The 19,698-nt window shown below is 36.3% G+C and overlaps 1 protein-coding gene across 1 annotated transcript in view; it reads right to left on the bottom strand.

The window, feature by feature from the left end:
- Lgr5 (leucine rich repeat containing G protein-coupled receptor 5) overlaps positions 1 to 19,698 on the bottom strand; it is a 169,733-nt gene that overhangs the window by 45,444 nt on the left and 104,591 nt on the right. Inside the window, exon 4 of the mRNA XM_087192427.1 lies at positions 6,670 to 6,741. Within this exon, the coding sequence (XP_087048553.1) occupies positions 6,670 to 6,741 (72 nt within the window). The remainder of the gene's footprint in view (positions 1 to 6,669; positions 6,742 to 19,698) is intronic.

The raw sequence follows: 19,698 nt of genomic DNA, 5'->3' as shown, positions 1-19,698 counted from the left end.
TGCTACGAGGTGTTACATATGTAATTTCCTGTGTCTGGAATGTTCTTTTCTCATGCTTTTGTCTCTTAACTTTGCAATGGAGGCAAGATACCTTTAAGTTTCTTACCTATAGTTTCCTCAGGAGGAAAGTGGAGGTGATTTTTATCTCATAGGTAATAAGGGACCAGCCAAATGAATAGAGAAACATTAAAAAAGCTGGCCGGCCCACATGTTAATATTGTTTTTTTCCCTTCTTGAATGTGTTTATTTCTGCCCTGCAACATTACAACTTCCCTTTCTTTTTATGAACCTTCACAATCACCTGTCTAATGGTACTGAGTGTTTCTGTCAAGCTTCCTTTTATCTCTTCAGTGCCTGATCCCTGCAGGCAATTCTTTGAGGAAGGTAAGAGAATGTGGTCAGGAAATAGGCAGATTTGGAGGTTTGACAGTCCAGAATTCTTACCTCAAACTTACTTCTAGCCTGACTCCATTTGAAGCCATCTGACTTTGGAAGGCAGTTAACCTTTTGAGGGTTTTGCTCCCTCATCAGGAAAGAAGGGCTAATCTCACATCTACCACCTAAGGTGAGGATGAAATGGGATGGTAAGTGTGCTAGTAAACATTGGCTGCTTTCCTGATCATGAGTATTTAATCCACTCTATAGTCTGATTGTGTCTCTGAATAGTCCTACTCTGACTTTTCACAATTCTCCACAGACCGCATCTGTCCCGAAACACTTTGTACCACTCACAAGATGTTGTTCTCATAGCTTCTCCAATGAGTCGAATTTGCTTTCCAAAGTTAACCTTCATATTATATCACAAGAATAAAAGTTTATTTTCGTCTCGTCATAACACCCATGTTCTCTTTATTTGTCTATTTGATAGGACTGCCATAAATGCAGTTTATCACAGCACTGGCAGATAATCTAAGAATTTTTCATGAATGGCCTTGTGCATAAGTTATCACCTTCTTTTCATAGATGATTCTGAGCATCATGCTCTAACTTTATCTTTTCTTCTTGTGAACATTATGTAGGAAAGGCTTTGCCTTTCTCCTATGTTTAAATAGAGGAAGGCAGGGCACAAATTTTCCCTAAGAATTCACTGGGTGCTGATTTGTACATGGCTCTATGAAACGAATTCTTAGTAGTGCAAAGGACAAACTGCTTGGTCTTTTGTACTTCCAAGTCCACTTCCATCTCAATGTATTGTACCTAATAGCCTGGCATTTTTATGAAGAAAAAAAAACATACTAGGCGTGGTGCTCATCCCTGCAATCTCAGTACTCTGGGAAGCTGAGACAGAAAGATGGTGAGTTTGAGCCTGGGGAACTTAATAATTTAGCAAAACCCTGTCTCAAAAGAAAAAAAAAAAGGCTGAAGCCTCCTGTTTCAATCAAGTACTAGAAAAACAAAACAAACTAATAGTACAGTAATTTTTTTTTTTGTACTGGATATCGAACTTGGGTCCTTGTGCCTGCGCAATAGGCGGCGAAACCACTGAGCTAAATCCCTGGCCAGTACAGTAAATTTTTATTGTGTAGGGTGTGACTTTTCTTTCTGGAGATTATTTTAGTAGAAGGAATAATGTCACCAATAGTGGAAACATTTTTTATTTGTGCTTTATAGTATTGGGGATTGAACTCAGGGAATCACGCATGCTAGGCAAGCACTCTACCACTGAGTAATATCCCCAGCCCAAATATATTTTTTTAAAGCTCCACTAATCCTTTAATCTTATCCTCTTGGTTATCTCATCTTTTCTTTTTGCCTGCTTACATTTCCTTGTCTTCTGTTACGCCCTTCCCATTCTATATCCTCGGTCTGAAATCCAATAGATTCTTGGAAATTAACAGGAGAAAATTGCTGCTGATTCTAGGCTTGATGTATTTCTGCCCCATACTGTGATCCCTACCTCTTGCTTACTCTCTTTTTGGCTTATATTTAAGAAAAAATCTGCTGTGAAGAGTTTAGATGAATTTATTGACATTTCACAGGGTTCAGGGTGAAATCTGTAGTCCTGGTGATGATATTACAAGATGCTTGAGCAGATCATGCTCTAGGCAAGACTTACACATTCCACTTGGGTTTTAAATATGGTCTTGCATTCTGAAGATGCATATTTGCTAATTGGAAAATAGAGACAATAATTAAGATATATTCAATTCTCCTTTCATTTTCTATTTACCTATCCATTATCTTTGTGATTGTGGACATTTCATAATTAGCTTCGCTAGTGCACACTTGAATTAAAACCAATAATACTTTGGTTAATTGGACAATCATGAATGTGTAATTCTGTTTGGTCATCTTGAACTTCACAAATGATAGTGAGATGCTTGCAGTTTATTAATGACCATCACATATCAGGCAGTTATTTTTCATAGACTGACTTTTTAACTATTAATATAAGGGTGAGAGGGTATAGGAGGGTTAAGTTTTGAGTTTCCATCAAATCACTGTAATCTGACCCTAGTCCTTAAATGTCTACAATGCCAAAGGTTTCTTGGTGTAATATAACTCACTGTGAATTATGATTACATTCCCCATTCCTGTCCAAAAACAGAAAGAAAATTAGGTTACATTTGATTTCATTACAAAATATCCAATTGGTGTCTGGGCAGTCATTACCATGTCAGAAGCCAAGTGCACATATTGTATATGTGCAGGCTTTGGGCTGCTGGGCTCTGGCACATGGGCCTGTGCCCTTATTCTTTAGCTGAGCAATTTGCAAGGATCAGGAGACAGTTAAAAAAAACCACACAAATGTACCTGTGTGTTTTCATCATGAACATTTTTTGTTTACATGGAATCAAAGGAAAATTACATCCTTTGAAACTTGAGTACAATTTGTCTCTTCCTCACAGCAACATTACCAGTTGCAATATATCAAGTTTCTTAAAATTCAATGAAGTCAAGTCTATATGCATGGAGCAAAGAATGCAAGTGACTTTTTCAGCAGTTCTCCATTTTTAGTTTATTGGTCACTTGTTAATGCAACATAACCCTAAAATTTTAATTTTGTAAATTCATTTTTACCTGAAAATCACCTAGGATTTTGTTAAAATGAAGATTTTTTTAAAAAATTAAGACAGACCAACCTGAGCCCCAGGTTCTGCATAGCTCAGGTGGTGCTGATGTGGCTGGTCCACAGGTCACATTTCAATAGCAGTATCATGTAGCATGTGACCTCTTTATCTTCCCTAGATTATCACTAGTATTAATGGGCAGATGTGAGCTGTTTTCAATTATAAACAAACAAGGCAATACCCGACTTTATTATTAGCTCATGCAAAGTATGAATTTTGTTACTATTTCAGGTTTGAAAAAAATTCAGGAGAATAGGTTGTAGATCATCAGAGAGAATGCTGCAGGACATTCATTTTCCTAATCTTCACTTTAAGAAACATATATATCTATACAGCGAAGCCAAGAAAACACCAATGTTGGGTCCCACCCTCTGAGATTTTGATTGTAATTGTTCTGGGGGTGCAGCCGAAGTTTTGGGACTTGCTAGATGATTATTTATAGCCAACGTTGAGAAGCACCCCTGGAGGTTACAAGACCAGCTATGTATGGGGGCACTGAGCATACAGACCCTGTCGAACGCATAGTGCTTTTTACAGAGTAAATATACAACATAAGGAAAAGAATACAGAAGGGGAAAATAGAGTGAATTCAAGAAAATGGAAAAAAAAGAGGAACTATGCAGTAAAAAGGCTAAGTGACAATCTAAGTGTTGACCTTAGTCCAAGATGAGAAAGGCGGGCGAATAGAGGCTTCCCAGGTAGCGGAGGTGGGGAGACAGATGTTACCCTTGTTATTATCTTACTGATGCAGAAGAAGCACAAAGGCTAAAGAGTAGCCTGGAATATTCATGGAGTATGGATATGGAATACATGTTTGTGATGACAATTAGATTCCAAACTAATGTTTTTCTTTTGGAACTGGTTAAAGGAGGCAGGAAAAATACAATGAAACATTTTAAACCTGAGATAATGGTGCAACTTTAAAGGGGCTTGCTGTGTGCCCAGGGCAGGAGGCACCCTCCACTGGCACATACGGTCTACAGGGTTTGTGATTAAGTCTATGTTTATAATACTTAAAAAGGTTTTTTTCAAATTTATTTTTATTAGTACATATTTGCAGTAAATAATGATTGCATTCTTGGGGAATTGCTACATGTGCATAACACATTTCAATTCTTTTTACATCCCTTTCCTCTTCCTTTCTCCCTTCCCTGCATTGCTCGGTCCCCTTCCCATTTGCAAAAAGTCTATCTTCCTGTTTCTTATAATCTATCTTTTATTTGGTCTTTAATTTATTTATATGCTGGGTTTCTCATATAAAGGGAATCATGGGTTTTTTAAGCTTGTGTGTCTGATTTATTTTAATTAACACTGTAGTCTCAAAGTGCATCCATTTTCTTAAAAATGACTCAAATTTATCACCAATAGATGAATGGATAAATTAAAAAGTAGTGTTATACACAATGGAGTGCTACTCTGCTATAAAGAAAGATACATTTGAGTCATTTGTAGGAAAATGGATGCATCTTCAGTCTACTGTTTTTTGACAAGTGTTAATTCTTGTATCAAAGTAGAGAGTGAGAAAAAGTGGCACACCAGCACAAGCTGCCAACACCTCATACCTCAAACTAGTTGTCTGTGCTCTGGACAAAGGGAATCCTGACAAACATTACATAACCCACTTGAGACAATCCAGTATCAACTGGGAGCTGGGTGTCTCTCTGGCTGTTTCAGTTTGGATGTGGTATCACACTAGACAATAAGCTCTTGATGCTTTTCACAGGGAACACACATTTATATATTTATATTTATATATTTATAAGGTTTCAAGACACACTCTTTTTTTGTGAACCAGAAACCAAATGGAGGAAACACCTGGTGAACAGTAAATATCTAGACTGCAAGAAACTAAATCTGAACACCTTTATCAGAGAAGTACCACCCAATTCAAGTGAACAAAAGAGTCATGGTTTTCTCTTTCTCAAAGAGTTCACTTCTGTTTGTGATCTTCTTTCAGCTGATAGGGGCTTTAGTTACAAACTCTTATCCTTCTATCTACTGCCTGCTTCCCAGCTGTTTAAAGTTCTTATTGGCTACTGCCATTATCTCAATGTCTGTTTAGCCACTAGAAACCTGTGCCCTTACAGACAACCCAACTTGAGGCTATTTTACTTCTCAGCGGCTGCTTCTTTCCTTCAGGTAAAGGTTTTTTCAACAAAAGAGGAGCGATACTGTCATGTCATTAAGGAGCTCCTGAAAATGCAACAGGCCCATCCCATGCCACAAAGGGGCTCTTGTGGGCTTGTTTATCTATAGATGGCTGAAAACGTAGGAAGTTACTTTGTCTGACTTGAGTATAAAAGCTTAAAATGATCTCAAGCACAGATTTCCTTTCATTAAAAAAAAAAATCAAAGAACGAAAGTATCATCGTCAAATCTCATGTTCTCCCTTCTCTTGAGTCACCCCAGTAAAAAGCATTAAGCAAATTGTATGTGATTCTTAACCGATGGCATCTTCTTCTTCTTTTTTTTTTTAACTGATGGATTCTTTATGGAGATTTTCAACTACAATCTGCAATGTTCATTTGCCTTTTTAAAATGTATTTATCTCCCTGATCATTCAAGACCAAGGAATAATATTTTGTTTGACTGACAACCTCAAGTGTAAGTAATATTAGAGCATATGAGAGCACTTGTGTATATCGGAAATCTTGCAATGTGTTGTAAACACATAAGTTCTGATGAGAAGATTTCCTGACAAAATAGCTGTGGCATGGACCTGCCAAGTAATCACCAAAAACAATTGCTCCAATTGAACCTTAAACAATTAAGGTTCCAAAATATCTAGCTGCCTAGAATGATCTTTTTGTGAGGAATAACTTATTTTCATTTTTTCAGTGATATAACCATTGTGTTGGTGGTGGGATGGAAACCTCTGGAAAAGGCCTGGATTCAAAGTAGGGGATATCAACATCATATAAAATACTGTGTGTGTGTGTGTGTGTGTGTGTGTGTGTGTATGTGTTATTTGGTATGTGAATTTAAGTTACGTGAGGACTGTGAGATTATTTGTGACTGTGTGACTTGTTAAGGTGATGGGGAAGCTCTTGGAGAATTATTCAGTATAAATGCTTCAGAAAATGCCAAGAGATCTTAGTTTCCTGATTTGAACATCCCTAATGTATGTGCAAAATGTAAAATATTCAGTCCTTATTTGACTCAGCAAAATTTGGTCACAAATCAGCTCAGGTAACTTAAAACCAAAAGAAACGTAAGGTACCAAGATATCTAGATGTGATATCCATTTTTCTGGGTAAAAGTATTATTTCTCATTTGAATTCAGAAACAAAAAATATTAAGGGGACCATTGGACAAGATTAAGGAAGTGACATTTTGCCCTGAGACACCAATATACATAAATGTGGCTTTTGATCGCAGGTGTTGTGATCGAGTCTCTGCCCCCAAACTTCAAACTCCAGGACGGGGGCCCCTCATATATAGTGATTAACAAGAACATGAAGAATTGTTGCTGTGATGGACTCTCACAGTTTATTTGGGTGTTCCCATCAACCAAGAGACAAGTGAAATAATCAATTAGACAATTCCATGTCCCTACCCAAATCAAATTTGAATGTTCTGCAATTTCAACAATACTTACAGGGATTGAAGGCTTCGCAAATTCTGCAGAGCTTCTGCAGGTACCTGTCTCAGCTGATTATTCTGCAGCATACTGAATATTAAAACAAATAAAGATGTTAAAGAAATTAATAATAATTAACAATAACTGATTATAATATAGCAGTGCCATGCATTGTTCCAGGTGTAAGAAAAATAGCATAGTATCAATGTCTTGGTTCCTAGGGAGGTTATATTCCCTTAGGGAGTACAGATAATTAAAAATAAACAAATGAAAATATAACAGGAGACAAGTGAAAGTCCTAAGGGTAGAAAGAAAAACATAGATTTGGGATAGATGGTAAAGAGTTACTGAGTAAGCAGGAAGAGCAAGTGCAGAAGGCCTGAGGCTATAACTTGCTTGACCTGTTAAAGAAGCAGCAAAGAATCAGTAAGAGCTGAGGAGGAAGGAGTAAGGGCAAGAAGATGAGACAGAGAGAGAGGACCTGAGACCGTTTCCATTGCAGACAATGATAAAGTTTTATTTTAAGTGTGATGAGAAACCTCTATCGAGAGATTTAATTAAAGAAGTGATTTGATCTTATATATTTTTTTTTCTCCAGTTTTTATTTTTTTTTATTAGTACATGTTTGCAGTACATAATGATTTTATTCCTTGTGGGAAGTTGTTACAGGTACATAATACATCTTAATTCTTGTTTGTTTGTTTGGTACCGGGGATCGAACTTGGGACCTTGTGCTTTCGAGGCAGGCACCGAACCACTGAGCTAAATCCCCGGCCCCACATCTTAATTTCTTTTTCATCCCCTTCCCCTGCATCTCTTGATCACCTTCTCATTTGAGGAAAATTAACCTCCCTACTTCCTAATATCTATCTTTTATATATTTTAAAGGCTCACTATGGTGATTGTGTAGCTAAAATAAAATGAAAATAAGGATAAGAATAAGAGAGTATTAAAGACTGTCTCCTTTCTTGTGGATGGCCATATTTTGATATGAACTAAATTTTTTTTTGTGAAGTATCTGTGCTTTTGTTCTCCTAAGTGAAAGTGTTTTTCAGAACATGGAGACTACAGAATGAAAACACCTGGCAACAATGAAATAAAAATATATCATTGCTAGTGGGAAAATAGCATGGAAAAATTCCAATTAGATTTCTTATATTTTGCTACCTTTTACATAAATGTTTATAACATAATAATCTTGCAGCATATTTTTCCTTAGTATTTCATGTTCCAGGTAAGCCTGAGGCAGAAGACTATTTCAGGAAACAAACTTTTTTCTTCCTCAGGAAACAAATTTTAAAGAAACATTTCAACTTACTAGGTTACAAACATACATTTGGATTCCAGAAACCATTTGCTTAGTCTCTCACTTCCACAACTGAAATTTATTTTTATTGAGTAACTGGTTGATTCACCTCCAGGTATGTCTAACTCTGATGCTTGATGCATTTCCCATTGTACCGGGCAGTGTTCTCTTAATTAATACTTGCTCTGTGCATGAATCCTCAGATCCTATGATATATGGAATGCATAAGTGTGTGAGTTCTCAAATTCCACTTCTTCCTTTTCCTTACCTATTGTGGTTTATGAATAGATGTTCCTCCAAAGGTGCAGGTCCTCATAGGTGGGGCTTTTGGGAGGTGATTGGGTCATGAGGGCATGATACTCATCAGTGGATTGGTCCACTGATGAATTTATAGCTAAATGTGATTTGGGAGGTGAAGCCTGGTTGGAAGAGGTAGGTAACAGGGTGAAGGCATGGGCTGGAAGGGTCTGTCTCCCCTTTCTCTTGATTGCTCTCTCTGCTTCCCACTCCCATGCCATGAGCTTTCTCCTCTGCCATGTCCCTCTGCTATGCTGCCCTGCCATAGCTGACTATGGACTGAAACTTCTGCAAACTGTGAGTCAAAATAAACCTTTCCTCCTTAGAGCTGTGGGTGTTAGGTACTGTGTCTCAGCAACAAGAAAGTAACTGATACATTACCCCTAGCCCCATAGACCCTCAGGGAACTCACCCAAGCTCTCCAAGCCTCAGTGAAGAGTAGGGAGACTAATCTCATGGGGTTTATTTGATGACTCAGGGAGTGAAAGTGCATAGAACAATACTTGCTACATGGTAAACCTTCAATAATGGCTGGTCTTTTTTATATACCTTAACAAACCCTTACTCAAAAGTGGTGACATAGCTGGAAATGTAGATCAGTTGTGGAGGATTTGCATGAGCAAAGTCCTGGTTTCAATCCCAGTACTGGAAACAAACAAAAGCCAAACTCTCTCCTCCTCAGACAACAACAATAACAAAAACTTGATGACACACTGAGATTGCACTGTATGTAACATTTTAATTGAATCAGAGAAAAAACTCTGTAACACTTGTTCTCAAACTTTAGGGTCCATTTGAATCCATTGGAAATCTTGTTAGACTATAGACTGCTGAGCCTTACCCCTCCTCCCCTTACCTTTTTGGGTGGGGCCCAAGAACCTGAATTTCTAAGCTCTCATATGATGCCACTAAGGCTGAGCTGGGCATCATATGTTAAGAAACGCCCATGCTATGTTACTGCTAATAGAATATTTTCACCTGAACCTGAGGCTACATTTGGACTTGGAGATAAGGCCTAAGCTTGGAGTCTTGGGAACCAAACCCATTTAACTCCCTTCTTAGTGTTTTATCTGTATAATGAGAATAATATTATATTATGGAAAAGATGTTTGAAGATTAAAATATGCATGTATTTATGATACTTTCACATATATAAATACAGGCTCACAGACCAATAAGATAGAAACATATTTGGAGATCATAAAATTTATGTTTTATGCCTGTGATTCTATTTTCTAAGGAACATAGCTGTCATTTGTATTCCAACAGTTTTACTTCATTAATTTCATTATGTTAAATTTGAATTCAACTAAAGTTTTATAAATCAAATGTCTCAAGTATATTGGTTCATTATAAATAAAATTAAGTTTTAAAGAGATCTCACCCTTCTCTTGACAATTAGGGAATTGAGAAAATTGCAACTTGAGTTCCCTAATTTGCATAATTTAGCTGAATAGTAAAAGTTTATATTTTTATTATTTTGTATCATTCCAAGCAGTTTTATTATCTAATTTTAAGTTAAGAAAACTTTTTTCTGAGTAATTAACTAATTTGTGATAAATATAAATAAGATACAGCTAATGAAATTAACTGAAGTCTACTATGTTTCAAAGTCTAATGGACAGATGCAGAGTAGGCCCTTGTTCCCCACTTTAGGGAGAAAGCATTGTATCGTCTCCATTCATAGAAGGAGTTTTTGTTGGAAGTATGGAGTACATGTCTTTGATCTGTTGAGAAGGTTCTGTTCTACTTCTAGTCTCCTGATAGCTTTGACCATGAACAGCTGTAGAATTTAGTCCAATACTCTTTCTCCAACTAGTGACAGCATCATATGGCTTTCTCCTTTCCTCTGTTAAAATGATTACTTTTGGGGGTGGATCTTCCAATGCTGAACCAACACTGCCATCCCTATAACAAAACCACTTTCTACATACTGCCAGATCTGACTTCTAAGAGTTTGTTTTGTTAAACAAATTTCTATCTATGTTCATACTTTTTTCTTCTATTATCTTTATCCAGTTTTAGGATTAGCACAATGTTGAGTTCCTAAAATGAGGGGAGAAGTGTTCCTTCTTTTTTCTGCTTTAAATGTTTGATATAATTTATCAGTTAAAACGTTTATGAGCCTGCTGTTGTCGTATAGGTAGGTTTTCAAGCTAGGAATATACTTTCTTTGATAGGTGCTATTCAAATTTTGTATTTCCTCCAGAGTTAGTTTCATTAATTTGTCTTCTAAGTTACTTCTTAGAAGTTGTCAAATTTATTTCAAAAAAGATGTAATATGCTTTCTATATCCTTTTAAATTCTGTAAAATCTGTGGTAATGTCTCCTAGATCTTATTATTGTAATTTAAAAAATGTATAACTGATATTGTGTAACAGGAAGAAAAGCTCTAAAAGAGCAGGGGAATTGGGAGGGGTAGGGGATGGGAAAAAGGGGAAAGGAAAAAATATGAGAAGAGGAAAAAAATGGAAACAAGTTCTTCGCAAATAGGGAAGGGTGGAGGAGGTGAAGGGAGGGCAAGGGAAGGGGGAAAAAAAAAAGAACCAAGAGACTCATGTAATGGTACAAGATCCCAATGATGAATGTAACTGTATTTTATACCTAAAATGTACCAATAAAGTTAATGGGGGGGGGCGGAAAAAAATTAACTGAAGTCTAAACTTTATAAGTAATATATTATTGGTACAAAGTATGTATCAAATTGTCCTTCTGTATTTTGCTAAATAAACAATGAAACTCTTAAAATGTAGTTTTTATAAGATCCCTGGAAAACTGGAGTAGAGGATAAGAGATATTTAAATAGTTTTCCTTTACTGAATAGTTACAGAATTTCTAGGTTGCTTTATATATCTGCCTTCAGAAAACAGTACCTAAATGAACTTTAATAATGATAACTTTTAAAGCTTCACACCTCCAAGCTACCCCCCCCAGTGATTTAATTTTTCAACTACTAGTACCAGTAAAATACCACAAATATAACTTTTAAAAAATATAACGAACCCTGACCTTTTCTAAACAAAGAACTGTTGTTTAATTACTTTCAAATGACAAAACAGGAATAAGTTATCTCCATTACATTCTTATAAGTCTCCAATGAGTTAATTAGAAAATTCTGTTTTTGTTTGAGATATTCAGTGGGAGACAAAACAATTAAAGGATTTATAGTGCTACAGAGTGCAATTAAATCAGAAAGCATTCACATCGCTGCTAATCTCTTTGCAAATACTCATTACTGAATACAGAAAATGCAGGTAGAATGTACCATATCCTGAATATGAGTGTAGGTATAACTTCACTTTTGTCATTCACATATGAATAAGGAAAGAAAATAATTCACTTTATCTAGAGACAAAGGATGACTTCATACTTTATTTCTTTAAAATATTTACTATTTCATACAACATTCCTATGCTTTTCTACCTGTACAATTTTTAAATCCTTTTCTTTTCTTTCTTTTTCTCTGCCAACAGGACTAAATAAAAAGAAGTACAATGAAAAAGACAGAAAGGAATGGAGACTTAGTGACCATTGGACCAATTCTTAGGTATTACCTCTGCTTAATTGTCCTTTGTAAATATATCAGATAACTATCAAGTCTCTATATCTCGGCTTACCTGGGAATGGGGGGCATTTTGGCTACGTGTGATTTTTCTATGGTTCTTTTCACCCAACTCCTCCATGTGGTTTTGGTCTCCATGCTGGGTGGTAGGAGGAGGAGCCATTCCTTGACTAAATGGCTTACACAAAAAAGTGAACCTTTATTGAAGACTGGCTGGTTCAGAATTTCATCGGATTGAGAATTCTGTGATATAGAACCAATAACTTATTTTTTACTAGGTCCAATATTTATAGGGAAAATTGTTATGATTTGGATCGGCAAAGACCTCGAAAGTCTCTTGTATGGCTTAGTCATCAGGCTGTGGTGGTGTAGGAGATGGTGGACTCTTTAGGAGGAGGGGCCTGGTAGAAGGAAGTTGTCACTGGGGATGTGCTTTTTTTTGGTACCAGGGATTGAATGTGGGACCTTGTGCTTGCAAGGGAGGCAGAGGAGGAACCACTGAGCTAAATCCCTGGCCAGGGATGTGCTTTTGAATAGGATACTGGGACCCTGGTCCCTTGCTGCCTCTCCCTCCGTCCTTCCTTCTCTTACTCCTTCTCTTCCTTCCTGGCCATCATGAGGTGAGCTTTGCTCTACCATGAGCTCCCTGCCATGACATTCTGCCTTGCCATAGGCCCAACATGATGAGGCCAAGTGACCACTGGGTGCAATCTCTGAAGTTATGAGGCAAAATAAATCTTTTTTTGTGTTTGTTAAATTACTGTTCTCAGGTATTTTGTCACAGCAATGGGAAGCTGACTAATACAATAATAATCTCAAATATTAGTGATCTTTCAGAGTTCGTAGTATTAAGATTTTAGACAGAAAACAGGTCTATCCAATGATAGCTGTTGCCAACTTCATTCTCTGTGTTAATGGACTGGATCCCTGTTTTTTTCTTCTTTTACCATATCTTTTCCTTACCCTCCTTATCCAGGTCAGGACACAAAATGAATATTACTTTTGTATTATCTTTCTCATCATATTGCAATATAAGTAGTTTTTGTTTTATTCCCAGACACTTCTGAACTTTATAAAACATTTGAGTTTGCATGAGAATAGGGTGATCTCTCTTGTTCATTACTTTACCTTTATTGCTATAGTCCTCAACTCTATTGGAGTCAATGCTTCCTTTAATAAAAAATATTTTATAATGCCTTTTCTACTATACTTAAATGAAATTCATGAGAATATAGGCTATCTGTATATACTTTTTAGGGAAAAAAGTCAATATAATGTACTACCCTAACTGTATTACAAAGGAAATATATATAAAATGTAATTAATAGCAAATTTATAGTAAATTATGTAACTACCCTATAAGATATTTATATAAACGAGTCAGATGCTTGCCTTTACTTTAAATGAGTAAGAGTGGGTGTAAGCAAAATAACACGGTCAGAAGCAATTCCAGGCAAAAATAAGAGCATGAGACTAGAAGTCTAGATGTAAACTACAATAAAAACTAGTTCAGATATGTAATAATAGACCATACTTATATATTATAAGAGAAAGAAGGGAATAACCTTTATTAAAATAAATATACCAAGACAAATTGCAAAAATTATAGTATGGAAAATGAAGTGATACTTACAAGTATCATAGTCTCACAAATGAGTGTTCCTTATAGATAAGAGTAATGCCAAAATATTTCCTATGTTCTAGGGCAAGATAGTGTTAAAATTCCAGAGAAACATTTATCCTGCTTGAAAATTTCACAGTATTTTAGAAGGTCCTCCATAGGAAATGAGGAGTCAAGGTTGGTTGGGGAATAGAAACTGTCACAAACTGACTTCATAGAAATTTGGGGGTAGACTTGGGAGGTAGTAAAAAAGATTTAAAAAAATCAATAAATCACTCACAAGTAAATAAATCATTATTTAATTGTCGCAACATACATTTTGTTAAATTCTTTTATTGATACATTTTAGGTATACAACACAATCACATTTCTCATTGGGAATTGTACTTTCACATGATGCATCTTGGTTCTTATTTTTTCCCCATTCCTAGCCCTCCCTTCACACCCTCCACCCTTCCCTATTTACAAAGACTTTATTTCCATTTTTTCCATTTCTCAGCATTTTTCCTTTCCCTTCTTTCCTTTCCCCTGCCCCTCCCACTACCCCTATCCCTTTGGACCTTTTCTCCCTATTTTGCATTATCAATTATTCATTCTAATCATTGGTACATTTTAGGTATACAATATAATGACATTCATCATTGGAAATTTGCACCTTTACATAATCTCTCTTGGTTCTTATTTTTCACCCTTGCCCAGCCCTCCCTTCAACCCCTCCATTCCTCCCTATTTACAAAGATTTTGTTCCTATTTTTCCATTTTCTCATATTAATCCCATTCCCTCTATCCTTTCCCCTAGCCCTCCCACTTCCTTCCCCTTTGCCACTTTTCTTCCTATTTCACATTACCTATTATACATTTTAGTCCGTATTTATACATGTGTGTCCCATTTATTTCACTTAAGAGCATGGCCTCAAAGTGCATCCACTTAGCTATAAATGTCTCTAATTTCTCATTTTTTATGGCTGAGTAGTACTCTATTTTATGAAAAAACCCCACATTTTCTTTATCCAGTCTCCAGTTGATGGGCATTTGGGCTATTTCCAAGTTTTAGCTATCACAAACTGTGCTGCTATGAACATGGATGCACATATATCACTGTGGTATGATTCTTTTAATTTTTGAGGGAAGATTCCCAGCAGTGGAATAGCAGGGTCAAATGGGACTTCCAGTCCTAGTTCTTTGAGGTATCTCCATATTGATTTCCACAGTGCTTACACCAGTCTGCACTCCCACCAGCAGTGGAGCAGGGCTCCTCTTTCCCCACAGCCCCACCAGCATTTGTTATTGGTTGATTTCATGATAGCAGCCATTCTTTCTGGAGTAAGGTGGAGTCTCAGCGTTGTTTTCATTTGCATCTCTCAAATGACCAGTGATGTTGAACATTTTTTCATGTATTTATTTGCTATTTCTACTTCTTTGTCTGAGAAATGTCTGTTCATTTCAGATGCCCATTTTCGGATTGGGTCTTTAAATTTGGGAGGTCTGATCTTTTTAAGTTCTTTATAGATTCAAGATAGTAGACCTTTGTCTGAGGAAGAGCAGGTGAATATTTTTTCCCACATTGTGGGTTGTCTCTTCACACTGCTGGTGGTTTCTCTTGCTGTGCAGAAGCTTTTTAATAAGAAGAGATCCCACTTGTTGATTGTTTGTGCTAGGTCATGGGCAACTGAGGTTTTGTTCATAAAATCTTTTCCTACACCAATGTCTTCAAGGGTTCTACCTAACCTCTGTTCCAACTGGTTCAGAGTTTCTATTTTAATATTTAGATCTTTAATCCATTTTGATTTTAGTTTAGTGCATGGTGAGAGATACAGGTCTAGTTTTAATCTTTGGCAAGTTGAAGCCCAATTTTTCCAGCACCATTTCTTAAAGAAGCTATCTTTCCTGCAGTGAGGGTGTTTGGCTCCTTCACTGAAGATGAGATGGCTGAGTGTGTCTGGCATTGTTTCTGCATCTTCTAATCTGTTCCACTGGTCCTCAGGTCTGTTTCTTTGCCAGTACCATGCTGTTTTATCACAGTAGCTTTGTAGTAGAGTTGCAGGTTGGGGATTGTGATACCCCCTGCCATGTCTCTGTTACCTAGAATTGCTTTTGCTATTCTGGGTCTCTTCTTGTTCCAAATGAATTTTTGGATTGTTTTCTCAAGGTCCATGAAGTATGCTGCTAGGATCTCAATTGGAATTGCATTAAATCTATATAGCAGTTTTGGAAGTATGGCCATTTTCACTATATGAATCCTTCCTACCCAGGAGCAGGGGATGTCTGTCCATTTTCTGATATCATCTTCAATCTCTCTTTTCAGAGTGCCATAGTTTTCAGAGAAGAGGTCTTTGATTTCTTTTGTTAGGTTGATTCCTAGATATTTCAGTTTTTTGAATGCTATTGTGAAAGGCATTATTTGCCCTATTTCTCTCTCAGTGAGTCTGTCATTGGTGTAGAGGAAAGCTATTGATTTTTGTGTGTTGACCTTGTAACCAGCTACTTGACTGAATTTGGTTATTAAGTCTAGAAGACTTTTGGTGGAGTTCTTGGGGTCTTCTATGTAGAGTATCATGTCATCTGCAAATAATGACAATTTGACTTCTTTATTTCCTATCTTTACTCCTTTTATTTCTTTCTTTTGTGTAATTGCCATGGCTAATGTTTCCAGAACTATGTTGAACAAGAGTGGTGATAGTGGACATCCTTGTCTTGTTCCTGATTTGAGTGTGAAGGATTTCAGTTTTTGACAATTTGTATGATATTGGCTGTTGGTTTTTCATAGATGGCTTTCATCAGTTTGAGGTAGAGACCATCTATTCCAATTTTTTGTAGAATTTTTATCATAAATGCAGCTACATACATTTTGTATGCTTGTGCCACAAATATTTTAAAAGGCAGCAATATGAAATATTTATAAAGCAAACTTTGTTGGTGAAATTCAATGAAATCCCTGTGCTTGTTGTTTTTCTTTTTATTTAATGATACTTATTTCAAAGATATTTTTGCACTTACAGGGTTATTTATTTTTAATATGTTTTGTGGCTTTTGTGGTAATACTATAGCATTAACACTATTTTAAACTAAATTTTACAGTACCAAGAATAGGGGAGATGAACATACTGAGTTAATTATTCAATGATTTGGAAAGAATATATTTATTCTATTTAATCTTCCCTGTATACATTATTAGACTTATGGAGAACTTCTTGTAAAACCTTTCAGTACAATTGTGCACTGAAGTACTATTGATTTATATTTGGTGTGGAGGAACAGTTAGAAGTCAAGTAGGATGTGGGAGAATTCTCTTTAACTGAGTTATGTAGCACATCACATGCAGTTTACTATGTGTCAATCATCTAGACAACTGAATATACACCCAGAGATTTTTCAAAACACTATGTAGCGAGCAGAACCACCGTGGTTGAGAAACCATTGCTCTAATGCCACAATATATAGTTTTAAGATATTTCACAGTTCAAGTCTATTCATTGAATGTTAGTCTTTAAGACAGCATCTAAAAGAGTGAACACACTTCCTAGCAGGATGTTGTTCTTCTTGGACTCTCCTCACACTGATGGTGATCTAGCTGAATTGCAGAATAAACATGCCATTTCTTTTCTTACATCTTGTTCCTTGTCGTGCTTAGACACAGTAATGTCCTTTTCTTTCTTTTTTGACATGATATATGGGATCCTGCAACCAGGATCCTTTTCTGTTTCTCCAGGTTTTTCTTCAAATATGTTCCACCTTGTCTTCTGAATGCTGGCACACTAGCCTTCTTGGAACACCTTTTCATCTCACATCTTTTTTGCCTCTCTGTCTCTGAGTATATTATCCACTCAGTCTGTCATCTTATTTGGGTTGCTAATTCCAAGTTGTGCTTCACAGTTCAGCTTCTGGCTCATTATCTCTCTGAAAAATCCTTTCTCTCTTAGGAAGTCAAGTCTGAGCCAAGTCCTTAGCCAAGCCTGAGGATGAAACTAAATGCTACCAGCCTCCACATTCCATAGTGTGTTGCACACATTTCTAGACATAATTTCCCTAGGAATCAGAGATGATCTATATGACTGTCTGGGTTTCACAATCTTGATCCCATAATCTGTCCCAGAACTTAATGGATCTTTGTATTTCCAGCAATAATTTGTTTAATGCCATTTTGAATATTACACTCATTAGACTTTGCTGAATCTCTGAATGTATATGAGACTGCTGTACTCCCCAGTGCACCAGAAGGGCCACTCTCTGACTGTATAAAGGACAAGAAGCATTGGTTATTTAGGAATGGATAAAAAAGCATCTTAATTTCACTTTTCTTTTTTCTGGTGAAAAGGCACATTTAAATAGTAAGCTTGAGAGAAAACCTATTGTCTTAGCCTGTTTTCTGTAGCTGTAACAAAATATTGGACACTGGGAAATTTATAAAGAAAAAGGTTTATTTAGCTCACAGTTTGGGAAATTGAAAGTCCAAAATTGAGTGCCTCATTAGCCTCTGGGGAGGTATCTGGAAGGGTAGCATAATGGTAGAAGTGGGTGGGTACAAAAGCAATAACATAGTGAGATAGGAAATGAGAGAGATTTAGGGGCCAGGCTTGTTCTTTTTATAATGATTTTCTCTCTTCAAAACTAAGCAGGGTGTTATGGTTTAGATCTAAAATGTTCCCTACATGTCTCACGTTTCTAAGGTAACTGGATCATAGGGGTCTATAGCTGACTTGCTCTTAGGTGATGGGGCCTGTCTGGGTCACAATGGGGGTGTGACCTGGAAGAGTTTATTCTGTTCCTAACTACCTCCCCCCCTTTTCTTTCCTGGCTGCCACGAGGTGAGCAGCATTCTTCTGCCATGTCCTTCCACGATATTTTTCTGCACTGGACTCATCCAATCATGGGCTGAATCCTCTGAAAACTGTCAACCAAAATAAACTTTTCCTTCTTTAAGTTGTGGGTGTTGGATATTCTTTTCCTCCAGCAACAGGAATGTGATCAATACAGTGTCCTGGTGACAATTACATTAATTCCTTCTGAGACTGGTAACCCCAGTGATGAAGTGTCCTTCCACTAGACCCCAACTCTTAAAGGTCCTCACCACCTCAACAACTCCTCACTAGAACCAAGTCTAGCACATGCACTTTTGGTGGGCAGGCTCAAACTATATGCAAACCATAGCACCTGTGCTTTGTATTTTTCAATCATTAAGCTAATACTTTGTAGGATTTCAGGCAAAAGACACCATAGGACACAGGAAAGTATGTACAGACACATTCTGGGTAAATAAAGCTTGTTTTCAGGTAGAAGTCCATATCATGAGAATCTAAAGATTTAAAATTACATTTCTATCTAATTCATATATTATTTATATACATTAATATTATATATCTGTATTTTAAATGAAATTATGATGGCTGGAGATACACTTATATATACACATGCACTAGCTCATACACCCAATTTTCATTTTGTGAAGTGAATTAAAATAATTGATTATAGTATAATTTATTTAATAAGCATCAAAGTGCTTCATGGTATATAGCTTGAGAGAAGAAAAAAATCACTTTAGATGTCTTATCTAAACTTGGCTTTTGGGATGCAAATGGTTACAAATATTTTGCTGGGCTGGTGAAGATGTAGGCGCACTGGACCTGGTACTACAATTTAGAGTTTTACTACATAAAGAATTAAAGTTAGGATTTGACACTATGACTATTTAAAAATATTTCTGCTTAATAGAAAAAATGATCCAAACAGGAAAAGGGAAACCAAACCCAAACACTTAGGCAGGCCAAACAGTAGTTCTGCTATCGAATTTAGCTTTTAGCAAATTATTAAATTTAACTGTTTTTTTAAACTTACATATCCCTCAGTCTGGTAAAATGTAATTTTCATTAAACAGAAATAATTCAAATGCTTTTATTTTTAGAGTTAATGACTTTTATGTCAAAGAAAGAAAATAAAATACGAATTTTTTTTTCTGAGATAAAATTTTCTTAGAATGACTTTCAACTTGCATTATTGATTTTTTTCTTCTTAGAGCAAACTAAAAGAAAATTAAACAGTGGGCACCAGAAGAAGGAGGTCATCAATACGATGTTTCCTAATAAACAAATTGAGAAGTTGGACATATACTTCATGGTAAATTAATATTTTAATTAAACAATTAGTGTACTTGCTAGGCTTTTCCACATCTATGTGCAGATGGAGCACAAACTTGATATGTTTTAGCGGGTCCTTATTCAGTGCACTATAGGGAAACAAATCTATGATCTCATTATGTCAGCATCT

The sequence above is a fragment of the Heterocephalus glaber genome, unplaced genomic scaffold (assembly GCF_053883595.1).
Source record: "Heterocephalus glaber isolate CG9 unplaced genomic scaffold, H.glaber_assembly_v1.0 deba00001571, whole genome shotgun sequence".
Taxonomy (NCBI): domain Eukaryota; kingdom Metazoa; phylum Chordata; class Mammalia; order Rodentia; family Bathyergidae; genus Heterocephalus; species Heterocephalus glaber.
The sequence above is the reverse complement of the archived record's forward strand: the minus strand, read 5'-3'. Positions and strand labels throughout refer to the sequence as shown.